General features: G+C 59.8%; 1 protein-coding gene across 1 annotated transcript in view; it reads right to left on the reverse strand.

Annotated features, from left to right (window-relative positions):
• Window positions 1–8,167: 8,167 nt before the first annotated feature.
• LOC308049428 (uncharacterized protein) overlaps window positions 8,168–15,347 on the reverse strand; it is a gene marked incomplete at its 3' end in the record, with an annotated part of 56,460 nt that continues 49,280 nt past the window's right edge. The window contains exons 3-5 of the mRNA XM_080359071.1: window positions 11,385–11,674; window positions 9,032–9,097; window positions 8,168–8,289 (exon numbers count right to left, since the gene is read on the reverse strand). Of these exons, the coding sequence (XP_080215197.1) occupies window positions 8,168–8,289; window positions 9,032–9,097; window positions 11,385–11,674 (478 nt within the window). The remainder of the gene's footprint in view (window positions 8,290–9,031; window positions 9,098–11,384; window positions 11,675–15,347) is intronic.

Genomic DNA, 15,347 nt, shown 5'->3' on the forward strand with positions numbered 1-15,347 from the left:
ATCACTGCGCCGGTGGAGCAGATGGAGCCAAAACGGGGGTCCAGTACCTCAGACCCCACAGGCAGCTCCTGCCCTGCACCCCATAGATGGGCTCTGCTGGGCCATCACGGGTGCCAGCGTGGCTGAGCGGCCGCATCGTTAAACAAAGTTAATTAAGTTGCTGAGATGGTTTTTTGGAGTTTGCTCGGCTGGGATTGTTTTTTGGGAGAGAAGTTGCCTTGAAAGCTCAGTTCTCTGGGTCTGGGGAGAGAGGAAGGTCTCCGGGTGAATTAGCATTTATATAGCTGTGCCTTGCATTTCAAAACCCCCTTTATCTTTATTAGCACCTAATAAAGACAGAGCTTTGCTCTAATTCATAATTATAGCGCTGGATGGAAATATTTGTGTTTCTATTCCCTGGGAGTTCGCTTCCAAACCCCTTGGCCAATTTGGAGCGAAAGACGGTCGGGTCCCCCTGGAGCTGGAAGAGCCGGGGTCACCTAAAACCTGGGGCAGAGCCAGGGTCACCCAAAACCCGGGGATACAAGTGTTTGCACGAGGGCTTGATTGCACTGAGCGATGCTCGCACAAGGGATGCTCACACGAGGGCTTGGCTGCCCAGAGCAAGACCAGCAGAGACCCCAACCCAGGGATCGTGCGGACACAGCGCAGGGGACCCCACAGTGGCCCTGTACGTGCCATTCCCCACCTTTCGGAGGTGGCTCCAAGGGCCACGGTGGCCGCCCAGGGCCGGGTTTGGCCAGCAGCCCCCGGTGTGCCGCAGCCCGGCCGCGCGCATCTCGTTGTGGATTCTCAGCACTCCCCGGCACAAATGGGTTTAAACTACCTTAAGTGTTTCAGCAGGGAACGGGCGCTGGCGGTGTAACACTGTATTACCGCAGCATTAGGAGCAAAGTATTGATCCTAATCCCCTGGTTCAAAAATAGGATTATCAGAAGGGGAGGGGAGGGAGGGGGTGCGGGAGGATGCCCCGGCAGCCCCGGTCCCTGCGGCAGAGGAAGGGACCGGGACGGTGGCCGCTGCCCGGGGGTCGCTGCATCCAGCGCCGGCCGCTCCTCTCCCCACGGGGATTCGGGCACCCCGGGCTCTGCGGGAGGGGTGAAGCAGCATTGGGGTGAGCGGCAGCTGCTGTCACAGGGTTGTCCTCCCGCAGCTCCTGGCGGCAGTGACCATGGCATTGGCGGTTCCATCTGACTGTCTCCAGATGCATATTTCCATTACCTGGCCCCTGAAAAGCCATCTTCCCCGATCGATACCCGTGCCTTTATTCCTGATTGATTGATTGACCGATAGAGCAAACCACCACCAGTGCAGCCCCCGCTTCCCGGGCCTGGGGGGGCTTTACTGGATTCTCACTACATTTTTCTCTTGCTATTACACTTGTTTTACCCTTGGCTGCCCAGCGAGGGGGAACAGACCCGGCTGCACGGGGATGGGGCTGAGCAGGGCCGAGGGGGATGCACCAGGGAGCAGGATGCACCGCCAGCAGGTTGCACCAGGGACCAGGATATCCTGCACCAGGGAGCATGTTACAGAACAAGCAGGTCACACCACAAGCAAATTGCACCAGGGAGGAGGTTGCACCAGGGAGATGCTGCCAATGCCCTGACTCCCCCCCGCTCCCCATATCCCCAGCCCCCCGGGAGCCCCATGGCAATGAGCAGGGCAATGAATTCCCTCCTCTTGCCTGTGACACCCCGGGTGGCTGCTGGTTATCACAGATTAACGCATATGGTCGTGGCTGGGGGTGGATTCGGGGCTCTTCTGTGCAGGAGAAGAAGGGGGGGGGGGTGTCTCCGGAGCCCCCCCACCCCCTGCCCACCTCCCGCCTCCCCCATGCAGCGCTGGGATGGAGCGGAGCCCCCCGGCACGGCCGTCCCCTCCTCGGCTATTTGCTTCTCCCTGCCTGGCTGACTCTGAATACAGTTTGCATTTCACTCCTAATCTCCTCTCTTTAGTTTTTAATCCCCTCTCTCCTCCCGGGCTGCTTTTCCCTCTCCTCCCTCGCCTCCTCTCCTTCCCTCTCTCCCTTCGCCCTCCCCCCTCCCCGCAAGACAAATTACCCTTAATGATATGCTGAAGGCCATGACACCCATGTTGTCTCTTTGTCATCCTTCGCGGTGCAGCGTGAAAAGATAATACAAAATGCGGCACTTATCTACAATTGAGCGCCAAGACAACTTGCTAATCCCTTAATAACGCGGCGGCCAGGGCCCCATCGGCTGCCGGCTCCCGCCGCCGCATGCCAAATCGCCACCGCCGCTGCCAGAGAGCGGCCGTGCCCCTCGGCGGCACGGGGTGCGCGGTGCGGGCCGGCTGCCGGACCCCCGGCTCCCCGGGGGGGTGGGGGCCGCACATGGGTCTGTGGAGGGGAGAAGAACTCAATAAATGGTCCCAAAAGGCTGCGGCGGGGGGATGGAGCAACGGGAGCGTCAAGGGAACGTGGGGTTAAAAGGGTCATGTCACTGTGGGCCTGATCCTGACTTTGCCCCATCGCTGCTGGTGGCTCTGAGTCCAGTCCCACTGCAAAGCAGAGCGGGGAATGGCCTCGACGGGCACCGACCCACCGCACACCAGCGCGGTTCTGGGCTCCTGGAGGGGTCAACACCCCCAGGGTCCTGCTGGGGAATGAGCATCATTGCACCCAGAGCATCATTGCACCCAGAGCACGGCCACACCTACATCTCCATACCCAAACCATCACCACGCCCAAACCATCACCACGCCCAAACCATCACCACACCCAAACATTCACCACACCCTAAGACATCAACCCCACCCAAGACAGGGACAGCAAACCCCGGGTGGGGCACCCCCTCCCCCGCCCTGACAGGCAGAAACTGCGCTTAATTTCCGGTTCTCTGTCCCCCCCCCGGCCCCGCCGTGATTTACCGCTCCCCCAGGAGCCCCCGGCTGTAAACACACTCCCCTTGGCAGCCGGGTCCCCGTAGCCGCGCTGCTGCAATGGTAATATATGATTTCAGTCCTCTTTGCTTGATGATGTCGGGATTAGGAGCCCTACATATTTTATAGAAACCTCTCCATGATCTTCCTTTATAAATCATTTAAATAGGAGTGTCTTTTCTTGGTGTGTGATATAAAATATTTACTGGCGTGGATGAAGGCTGTTCATCCGTGTTTACCCTCCCGCTCGCCAGCCCGGCCGCATCTACAAACAGCTCAGCCTGGTGCAGCGAGGAGCCGCTTCAGGGCCGGCTTAGCCGGGACACCGGGATGGTGACACCGGGATGGTGACACCGGGATGGGCTCCCAGGGGACAGCAGCTCCTGCCAAGGGGAATTTCGGGAGCCGACGCGCTCCCCCAGCTGCATTTTGATGCAAAAAAGGTGTGATTTTCATACAGCGTCCCCCCCGTAGAGCCCACCAGCCGGACCGTGCTGCACAGCCAACTCCAACCGGCAAACTCGGGGTCCCCCGGCAGCTCCCGCGTTCCCAGGGCCGGACCCCCTCAACCCAGCTCCCCCTAGCCCAGGCAGCCTTGCAGCATCCCCGCTCCATTAGCATTCATTGCAATTCTTTTCATTTGTTACCTGGCAGGGGAATGAAAACACGTTGTTCCCCCCAGCGGGGTGTTTCCTACGGCGAGCCCCAACTTTTCAATCATTTCTTGGCACCGCCGTGGCAGAGAGCGGCCCCCCCGCCCCCCGGGCAGGAGCCGGCGCTATTAAAAGGCTCACCCAGGGGCATGTATTTTACATAAGACGCCGTGTACATGCTGTGCAACATTCAGGAGGATCATGCTGGAGCAATTGGTCTGGATATAATGCCGGTTACCTTGCGAAAGAGGAGCTCGCCGAGGGGAATGGTTGCTCGCTTGGTGCCTGGGGGGGGGAAAATCGCCCCCTGGCAAAGCTCTGGGGCTGGGATGGGGATGCTCGGTACCCGCTTCACCTCTCCCTATGGCTGAGCTGCGCTCGGGATGGGGCGACGGGCCAGGGACGCGGGGTGCTGCCGAGATGCTCCCACAGCCGGGGGGCAGCAGCAGCCCCCGGCCCACCCCCGCGCGCCCCCCTCCTCTCCCCGGGGTGGGAGGAATTAACAGCTGAAGAAAACGAAATGTCTAGTGGCCTGAAAAGTTTCATTTCCCGGGCCCCGCGGAACGGCGCGGGGGGGCGGCCGCCGGCGCTGCGCGCAATTACACACCCGGCTGGCTCGGGCCGTGCAATCGATGGCCGCCGAGGGACATGGCGGGGGCCCCGCGCGGTGGCAGCCGCATCCCTCCCGAGCGCCTCGTCTCCGCAACCCCCCCGCGCTGTTTCCATAAATCATCCCCCGCCCCGAGCTGGTGTTTTCCCGGGCGCTCGGCAGCTCGTTACACGACCGTTTCTGCTCGTATCGCTTGTACCCATCAGGAGATAAGGCTGGGGACAGGGACAGCGGGAGGGAACCGAGTGAGATGTGACAGCCAGGGCGCAGAAACAAGCGGCAGGGCCGGCGGGTCCCGTTCCCCGCGCCGCGGCGCTTTCTCAGCACTTTCCCACGGTGAGCGCGGCCGCTCCCGCGGTGACGGACGCGCGTTCGTACCGAGACCGGGCAGCAGCCCCCGGAGGGAAGGGATGGAGCCTGGGAGATGCCACCAAGCCCGCGGTGAGCACAGGGTGCCGCTGTCCCCCGCATGGGACGGGACCGGGGACACAGGGTGAGCCCCGCAGCTCAGCGCAACCGGGTCTGCGCTCTGCACAGCTGCCGGGGGACGGTGGTGGCAGAGGGAGCCAGATGGCACCGCGCAAACCCCGGCAGCACCGCATAGCCCTCGGTGGCACCCTTCTGGTGCACCCCAGAACCCGAGCGCTGCGGCATCTACAAACCACATGCAAAGCACGAGGCCACGGGCCCCTCGGTCCCCCCGCTTGCGGCTGAGGATGTTTGGGGTCACAGGGCTGGGGGGCAGCTCCTGTTGGGGGTCGGGGGCTGTTTCCCTCCCCTCCCTTCACACATGCTGCTGCCTTTAAAGAGGAGATTTAAGACCTGTTTCACTTCTGCGGGTCAGCCCGCAGAGGGAATCCTGGTTTTCCCCAGAGCCAAACACTGCGAATCAGGGTCATTGCCCTTCCCGGCTGCTGAGACCCCTCAAGCCACAGGGACCCTCTTGTTTGAGGATGCAGGAGCCCCAGCCACGTGTCCCCACCCAGCCCCAGTTCAACACAACAAAGGACCAACGTGGTGTGACGCAGCTGCTGGAGCATCCGGGGCTGGACCAGGTCTCCATCCCCACGAGTCCTTAAATCAAACCACGACACCTCCACAAGACAGGGCCTGCCTGAGCCAAATGATCCCTTTCAGGCCTTAAAAACCCATGACTCAATTAATTACTAACGATGATCCATCTCAGCCTTGCGCCTGCCAGCTCGCTATTTTTAACTCTGTATTTCCAGCCCCCAGTGTTAAAAAGATAATGAGTCAGGCCTGTGAAAAACCTACCGAATGGGGCTACAAAATCACCTGTTTTGGTGGGTCCCCGCTGCGCTCTGTCCTGAGGGGCTTCTCCCCTCTCCCTGCACACTGATGGCGCTTATTCAATTAAAAAATTAGTCTTTCACCCTCTCGTGACAAACTTCAGAGCCTCGGATCAGCTGTACCAGCCGGAATTAATTAATGGTGGATTGTTCCTATTCCGCTAATTATGCTGAAATACGCGTGAAATGCTGGGAATGAACACAAAAAAAGTTTCTTTAGTACTTGAGGAGAAGAGCAGGAGGGGCTGGCGGCAAAGGACGCTTGCGGTGCCACGGCCTGGCCTCGGTGGCCTCCCGGATGTCACCTGTTGGTGGCCCGATGCCACCCCAGCATGGGGAAAAGTGCGGCAGGGGGAGACGCTGGAGCATCCCAGCCCCAAGCGCCCACCCACCGGGCTGCATCGCCTCCCATAATTAAGCACTATCAACAATTGTATATTAATTAATTGAATATCCATTATTATTCATTAACGTGGTAATTAAATCCTTCCCGTAATTAACACGCCACCCAGCAGAGCGCTCTGGCTTCGCAGCCCCATTGCACTGGGGAAAAGGGGACGGAGGTGAGATTTGTCCCCCCGGTGCTGGTGTTGTCCCCCCCACCTTGAAACAGACACCCCCCCCCCCGCCCGGAGACACAGCCCAAAGGGAGGAAAAGTCACTTGTGGAGAGCAAGGGCCTCACGAGACATTCATTTTTATTTTATTATAAAAAAATACAGAATCCCAATGGGGCGGTGACCCGGTTCCCATCAGCACGACGTCGAGGACGAAAGCGGCGCGGCCACGGACAGACGGAACGGAGACCAACACGCAGAACCCGCGCCAGGGACACCCCCAGCCCCCCAGCCCCCCCAGCACCGCTGCCACCTTCGCCTTCCCACTCTCCCAACATCGCTGTACACAATATAGATATTTATATATATAATCTATATATATATAAAACACAGACCGAAGGCCAGGTTGTGCCGGCACCGCGCTGGGTGGGTGCTCAGCGCCCGGCTGGGTGCTGGGTGGGTGCTCCCCACTCATCCCCCGGACAAACACGGTGCTTTCGCTCACCTTCGAGAGCCACGACCTGGTCTGGACACACGGGGACGGGACGGCAGCAAATGTGATTTATTGTATCGGTTTTTTAATTGGAATTTGGTTTTGGATGGGCGAGATGAGCTTATTGCGAGATTTCAGCGTCCTAGTCTAGAAAATAAAAATAAAATAAAAATAAAATAAACCCTTCCATAAAATCCATTCTCAACAATACATAAAAAAAAACGCTCACAGTTTAGCGCTGTATGTACAGGGACGGAGCCCCCGCCGGCCCCGCCGCTGCCGGACGGGCTTGGGGGGGCGCTCAGAAAAGGCGCCCGTGGTTTTGGGGGGTTTGGCCGGGTCTGAGTCCGTCACCATCGTCTCCAGGGCCACCGGTCCCCCCCGGGCTCTGCGGGACGGCCACGAGACCCCCCCAGGTGGGACAGCCCCAGGTTTAAGGCGAGAAGGGGTCGGGCCATGGGGGGGCCCCTCCTTGGGGACCTGCCCCCCCCACATCAGGCCACCCTCAGGCTGGGGGTTTTGCTTATTAATGCAAAGAAGGAAAAGGAAAGACCCCCCAACGCAGCCCCGGGGGGGCAAGGGGGTGGCCATGGGGAGCGCCGCGATGGTCCCGCACGCGGCTGCCGCCCCCCCGGGGGCCTCGCAGCCCCGGCGAAGAGCAGGAGGCTGCAGGGGAGGAAAAGCGGCGCCGTGGGCAGCGCCGGGGCCGGGACGCGCTCCGAGATCAGCGCCGCGGGGACCCGGCGCCAGCCAAAGGCCCCGGAGCGACCCCGGCTGCTGGGCGAGCGCGGCCCGCCGGCTCCCAGCGCCCGGCGGGACCCCCACGTCGGCCCCGCGTCCCGGTGCTCCGTGTGCCAGACGTCCCCGGTGTCCCTGGCGCTCCTCGTGCCGGCCCGCTGTCCCCAGTGCTCCCCTCGCTGCGTCCAGTTTGCTTTGCCACCCACAGGGCTGCCCATGGGGACAGCGGTGACATCCACGGCATGAGTGGTGGGGACAGGGTCGCCCCACCGGGAGCTCGCATCCGTTCGTGTCCCCCGTCCTGGTGTCTCCGTGGCAGGGGAAGCGCGGCGGGGTCGGCACCGCAACGTCCTGCTGCCAGAGCGCTGGCCGGGCTGCGAAGGAGTCTGTGACCACGGTGCTGTTGTCACCATTGCTGGCGTCTGTCTGTCCTGGCGCTGCCCGCAGGCACGGTCCCGGTGCCGCCTTGGCGAGGGGCTCGGGGGTGCTGAGCGCGGCCCCGCGCGGGTCAGTCTGACACGGGGCAGCCTGGGCTGAGACAGCCCCACCAATTAAAATCACAAGATTTTTGCTTTAAAAACAAAAAAATCAGCGAGGACTCCGTATTTGGTCTAGAAACGTAAAAAGCCAGATCCAACGGGGGGGCCGGAGCCCGGCGAGCCACGGTGCAGGGCCGGCGGCTCTCGGCACAGCTGTCCCGCGGGGCGCGGTGACGACGGGGACTTCACGCGGCGGCGGGATCCAGGCGAGCGTCGCGCCGGTAGCACCAACCCTGCGCGCCGGTGGCCTCCCCGGGCGCCGTCCCGCGGGTTCCGCGGCTCGCGGGCGATTCGGGGCGGCCGGGCCCCGTCCTGGGGCCGCTCCCTCCCCGCGGGGCCGCTGCCCGGCACGGCGGCGGCTGCGCTACGAGGCCAGCAGCGTCCAGACCACCGGCACCACGGCGAGCGCGGCGTGCGGGACCCTGAGGCTGCAGCAGGAGTTGTTGCTGGTGAAAATGGGCTCCGGGGACTCGTAGAGGGAATCGTCTGCGGAAAACGGAGCGAGAGAGGGAGCGGGGTGAGGGGGGCTGCTCGGTGCCCCGCGGGCCGGGCGCTGCTGATGCGTCGCCGGCAGCGAGGAGCCGGGACCACCCCCCAAATTCCCAGCAGCATCTCAAGATCAATGAGATTTTAAGACATAAAGGACCCCAGGACGCCCAGTTTTCCCGAAGCGCCCCCCACCCTCACCTCTTCCTCCACAAGGCATCGGCATAATAAATCCCAATATTATTAAACTCGGAAAAAATGATAGCAGGAGAGATTTTTTTCCCCCCTATTATGCCCCAGTCCCGAACAAAACAGAATGATTTTTTACAGATGGTTTCATTATATCGGGTTTTATTTTAAAGCCATGCAAATAAAGAAAAAGAGAAAGACATCCTTTTAAAGGGTGACATTTCGCAGGCACTCAGCCCTTCCCCGGGGAGAGCTGCTGCCATTTGCTAATTACACGTTAACAGGAGAAGAAAATTATTAATTTGTTTTTTTTAAATGGCTGAGTTATTTGATTCTGAGCAGTGGCCACTGGGCTGAGATTTTTTATTATTATTATTATTATGATTTTTTATTGTTTTTCTCCCCGATTTGAAACTCAGCGGCAAACGCCGGCAACGCACCCACCGCGGTGCAGCCACCGGCGCCGCTGGGGGACCGGCACTGGCGGTACCAGCGGGACAAAGGGCAACCGGCCCCACCACCCAGGGCCCCCCCGACCCCCCAATTCACTCACTTGTTGGCCGAACATAAACCTTCAGCTTCAGGCAGGGCCTGTCCACCACGTTCGGGGGGGTCGCGGCTGCGGAGAAGCAAAGGGGAGAGGACGGGGTGGGTTTGGGGGGTCAGTGGCTCAGCCCCTCCATGGGACAGGGACCCCCCGTGGCCGCATCAGCCCCGCTGTGCACAATGGGTGATGGGGAGGGGGCACAGACCCCCCCAGTGTCACCAAACCGCAGGGAGTGACACAATGGGACGGGGACAGAGCTGCCCTATAGCAGAGCCCCCCAGCCCCAGTTTGTATATATTATATGGCCCAGTGGGGTCCCTGCTGGTCCCAGCGCCGGTTGGGGACGGGGGGAAAGGCACCGAGTGAAAATAAGCAAGAAAGGGAGTAATCACAACAGTGGTCAATATGAGAAAACGCGATTTTTACATATATATATGTATATATATATATGTGTTTTTACAGGAATCAAATTGTCTTTTTTTTGGGTTAAAAAAGGGGAGAGCGAATTCACAACAAAGTTTCATTGCAGCGAGAGCAAGGGGGGCCGGGCAGGAGCGGTGGCAGCGGTGCCGCCCAGCACCCCGCGCACCCATTGTCCCTCTTCTCTCGCCCTCCCCAGCACATCCCTGGCGGGGAAGGTGACACGCGGTACCGGCCGCGGGCAGCCCGACGTCCCCACGTCCCCGGGGCCGGCCCGTGCCCTTGGCCCCGCGCCGGGAGCGCCAGCGCGGCCCGGGGTTAATGGCGTTCCAATTTGCCAGCTCGAGGAGGAGGTAATTTCTTTTCTTTCATGTCTGCTAAATACGGTTCCTCAAAGAGGCATAATTTCTAATGTTCCGCATGACATGAATTCTAACCGGTTTAGCAATGATCAGCTTCACCATTTACTTCTGTGTAATCTCTCCCTAACGACATTAAAAATATAAAAAAAAATAAAAATAAAACGGGGTGGGGGGGGATGGAGAGTTGTGGATGCGGTTATTGCACAAGTGACATTTTACAGGGGGAGAAGGAGAGGGGGGAAAAATGGTAATTTAATATAGATAAAAGGAACAAATTAAGTGGGCTGCAAACAGATGCTTTAGGAAAAAGGGGGAGAAATAATAAGGGAGATAAGCGCGCCGGCTGGCTCTGGCGTGAGAAGAGCCGCCCCGGCGCCCGCTGACACCGTCGAGTGCTTGGGGATCACGGCTCCCTTGTTTTGATTTTGTCTGTTTAATTATTTGTCCCCTTTATTGATGGCCAGAATCCCGGAGCCTGAGCTGGGCCACATTAACTCGTTGTTCCGGGGCTCCAGGCTCTGCTGGGGCGAGCTGCTCCGTTTGGGCTTCATTTGCTGGGGGGAAAGGGGAGTGTGGCCCCCGGAGAGCACGGGAACACATGGGAATACATGAGAGCGCATGGGAACACATGGGAGAGCATGGGAATACATGGGAACACATGGCAATACATGAGAGAGCACAGGAACACATGGGAATACATGAGAACACATGGGAATACATGAGAGAGCACAGGAATATATGGGAATACATGAGAACACACGGGAATACATGAGAGAGCACAGGAATACATGGGAATACATGAGAACACATGGGAATACATGAGAGAGCACAGGAATACATGGGAATACATGAGAATACATGGGAATACATGAGAACACATGGGAATAAATGGAAGAGCACAGGAACACGTGGGAATACATGAGAACACATGTGAATACACAGGAATACACGGAAGAGCACAGGAGAGCATGGGAATACATGGGAATACACAAGAACACACAGTAATACATGGGAACACACGGGAATACAGGGGAGAGAGCACAGGAGCACATGGGAACACATGGGAATACATGAGAGAGCACAGGAACACATAGGAAAACACAGGAGAGCACGGGAATACACGGGAATACAGGGGAGAGAATGGGAACACACAGGAATACATGGGAACACATAGGAATACACAGGAGAACGTGGGGCTACACGAGAATACATGGGAATACACGGGAGGTCCAAGGCGGCCCCTTCAGCGGTGCCTGGTGTGGCCCCATGGGGATGACACCAGCGTCCCCACCATCCTGCGCTCCCTGCAGAGCCCCCATGGCCCCCATGGCTGCCCCGCACCCATGGCCATGACCCAGCCCCGGTGACGGCTGTTGGGACCGAGCGTGGATCTGCACGTCAATCCGGAGCTGCTGGCGCTGTCGGCACATGGGCAGGGCTGGGTTTGGGGGATTTTGCAGTGTTTTGGGTCCACCATGCAAACCGAGCTCAGCATCCAGGCCGGGGCGATGCCGGGGACGTCCCCGCGGTGCACCCAGTGACCCCAGACCCACCATCGCCCCCCAGCTCCTACTCACAGATGTAATAATACTCGTGGCCGGGTCTGAACTCGAAGCCCAGCGAGAAGGGGGTGAAGAGCTGGAACTTCTCGGAGAACTTGAGGGGCCCGTTGGGGGAGTCGGGCCGGTTGCACTCCCAGCGCTTGAAGCCGCGCTGCCGGTGGTCGCAGGACGCGTGGCCCTCGTAGTTGACCATGTAGAGGACGTACCGCTCCATCTGCTCGGGCAGCGGCTCCTCGTAGTGCGGGCAGTAGATGTCCAGGTAGTCGTTGATGCTCACCTCCACCGTGTAGTCCCCGCGGTGGAACCTGCGGGAGAACCAGGGGTCACCGCGTCCCGCCGCGGCAATGCCGGCGGCCCTGGGTGCACCAAAACCTCGGTCTGACCGTGCCCCAGGGCTGGACCCAGCCCTGCACAGCTCCTCCGATCACCCCATCCCCTGCCCACCCCAACACCCCCGCTAACCCATCGAATTAACCCAGAGCCTCTTCATTTTACACCCAAGAAACCGGCACCGCTTTGGTAGTTCAGTCACAAAACAATCAGGACTCCCGGCGCCGTCGGAGCGTTGGCATCGCCGCAGCCGCGCGCCGCAATCCCAGCGTAATTGCTGTTTCTGGCTCTGATTATCTGAGAGATTAAGGGATTAGCGGTGCTGGGAACACCGCGGCGTGCCGCCCCCCGGCTCCTGGGGGCGACCCCTGGGGTCCCCGCTGTGCCGGGGGGGACGCGGCAGAGCCCCGGCACCACCAACACCACTGGCGCTCACCGGGGAGCCAACCGGGCAGCCCGGCTTTCCCCCCGGACCGTGGGGATCATGTTTTCATTGCTAATTAATTGGAGGGAGCTGTGGCGTGGCCCCCTACCAGCAGCACCCCCCACCTCAGCACGACCAGGGATGGGGACGCACCCCAAGAAGCGGCTCTGCACCCCTATGGCCAGCGGCTGGAGGGGTCAGCGCGGCGCTGGGGGGGACGGTGGCCACAGCCCCCACAAAGTGTCCCTGACCCCCCCGTCCCTTCCCGAGTCCCCTGTGCTGAGAGCGGCTCCAACTCATCACACAGGCCACCCCAAAACGCGGAGGGGGCGGTGGTGGCACAGGGCGACCCACCGGACACCCAGCACCCCAAGAAGGGAAGGGGGTGTGGCAGAGGGGGGGCTGGTGCTGCAGCCCCACCGAGCAGGCGCCGTGCGCCCCCTCCCCTCATTACCTGCCTCATAAGCACTCTGATCACACAGGGAAACGCGCTAATTAAGGAGCAGGGTTTTTCTCTCTCTCCTTCGCTCTCCTTTCCCGAGTCACTTGTGCCAACCCTGCCCCTGGCAAGGTAACATTTTAAAATGTAAAATTAATACAAAGGGCTGGGATTTACTGGGAAACAATTTTCAAACGCATACAAAACAATACCATTTTTTTTTTTGTTAAAAAAAAAAAACACCCACTATTCTCTCTGCCTTTTATTTCCAAAAAATTATTTATTTTAATGATCGTTATTAAAGCCCAAGCAAAGGCGATTGTAACAGGAGGGCTTATGCTTATCAGGGGAATAATAATAATTATTATTATTGTATTTTTGGAAAAAAAAATAAATCAACTAACTGGAAGGGCCTTCTCCAGAGTGACAAATTGCCGAATTAAAGCTGATTAGCTGTGATAAATGGCACAGACAGAGCGGGGGCTGCGGGGAGGGTCACCCGCGGCTTTGGGGGTTTGCACGGCACAAGTCGGGATTAAAGCCAGGAACAGGTTTTGGGGGAAGGACGTCCCTGTCCCCACCCTTGTCCCTGTCCCTATCCCTGCAGCTGGTGCCCAGGTGGCTCCAATGCAATGGGGATGACATTATTGTCCCCTGGGGACAGGGCTGGCCGGGGTGTCCCTGCCACCGCATTGCAGCCCCGCGGCAAACACAGACCCTAGTGGCGGGGGACGGGACGGGGACATCCCCATGAGCCACCATGGGACACCCACGTGTCCCCAGGCTCCGGGTGACTTTGTCTGCGCTCCGTCCTGGTTCTTCCTTGCTGGCGAATCCTTCTTTATGTCTCCGTTTCCCCTGCTGATTCACTCCCTCCTATAAATATTCCATTTCTGCCTGATCAAATATTCCCTCCCGGCGGCTCCGCCGAACGCTGCAACACACGCAGTCCAGGGTCCGACACAGACCGCGGTTGTGCCGCGGCACCACGGTCCCGCAAAGCCCGGCACTGATACCCACGGACAGGAGGGGACAGACCCAGGACGCAGCACCGCAACCAGCAGCACCGGCACGGACACCCCAGCACCGCGCTCACCCCGGCACGGAGCCGCCGGCGCTCGGCCACGCTCCGATAGCCGAATTTGCCGGTGGAGGCTCGCGCGGCGCCAGCCCCGCGCACACGCACGCGCGGCGCCGTCTGTTAATTTGTTCTCGTTTAAGTCACTCCGTTCGCAAAATGTCAACAGCGTTTTACAAACCCGCCACCTGGCAAGCGCGCCGCTGCCCCGCGTGCTGCCCGCAGCAGGGCCGCCGCCCGCGCTAATTAAAGCGAGCGGGATTTCAACTGTCTAAACGAGGCACAGCGCTAATTCATCTGCTTCGGAACGGGAAAAAGACAAGACGCCTTTCGGCGGGGCAGGGAAGGGCGAGCGGCCGCGGTTGAGCCAAGCGCCGGTGCCGGGCTACGCGCCCCGGTTTGGGCATGTTCCCCGTGAGCAGCGTCCCCACCTTCCCTGAGCCCTGGAGTCCCCGGGACACGGGGACACCAGCTCAGGGCACATCTGCTGCTCTTTGGCCCATCAGGAACTGCAGAAAGCGAGAGGAGACCCCGCTTGGGGACACAAACAGGTGCCGATTCACAACATTCTCAGGCCAAACAAAGCTCAGCTTTGGGCAAATCCAGGGTTCTGTGACTGCCTGGAGACACGTGGCCTCTGGGAACGAGGCCCCCGTGACACCACGGGATGGGGACGATGCTGTCACCTGGGATGATGTTGTGAGATGGGGACGATGCCATGGGACGGAGATGATGCCACCACTGGGGCAGATATACTGGACCAGGAATGATGCCATGGGATAGAGGTGATGCCACCACCAGGGTTGACACCATGGGATGGAGGTGATGCCACCACCAGGAATGACGCCATGGAACGGGGTTGATGCCACCACCAAGGTTGATGCCATGGGACGGGGGTGATGGCACCGGACAGGGGTGATGCCACCACCAGGAATGATGCCATGGGATGGGGGTGATGCCACCGGACAGGGGTGATGCCACCACCAGGCCTGACACCATGGGACGGGGGTGATGCTACCACCAGGGATGACACCATGGGACGGGGTTGATGACACCACCAGGGTTGATGACATGGGACGAGGGTGATGCCACTGGATGGGGGTGATGCCACCACCAGGGATGATGCCACCGGACAGGGGCGATGCCACCACCAGGGTTGACACCATGGGACGGGGGCGACACCACCAGCAGGGTCGATGCCACCACCAAAGGGGTTAACGCGGGAGCTTTGTTTTTCCTGACAGAGACGGATGGCGCGGCCTCCCCGCGCACCCGCCGGGATGTTACACTTGACAATCGACTACTCGCAGCTTTCAGCTCTGTCAGCTACCATTAAGCCTGGGATCCCGGCTAATTGGGTGCTTCATTAGGGGCATTCGTTACCGTTAGCGCTACCTGACAGCCCAGCCTGCTCTGCTGGGGGACAGGGAGGGGACAGGGAGGGGACAGGGAGGGGACAGGGAGGGGACAGGCGGGCTGCGGGGTGGCCTCGCTCACCCGTGGCCCCTCCGCTGCCCCCAACGTGCCTCAGTTTCCCCTGCGGGTACCAGCAGCATCTCCCCAAAACTCGCACACACGGGCAGCGATGCAGCGCGGGAACAAAGCACTTCTCCCCTGGTCTTGCTACAACCCCGCAAGCCCAGGCGGTGTCCCAAGGGTTAAATAATTCAGATTTTTCTTTCCCGAACAGCTTGAAAAGAGATATGA

This window comes from Nesoenas mayeri (genome assembly GCF_963082525.1).
Source record: "Nesoenas mayeri genome assembly, chromosome: 25".
In the NCBI taxonomy this organism is placed as follows: domain Eukaryota; kingdom Metazoa; phylum Chordata; class Aves; order Columbiformes; family Columbidae; genus Nesoenas; species Nesoenas mayeri.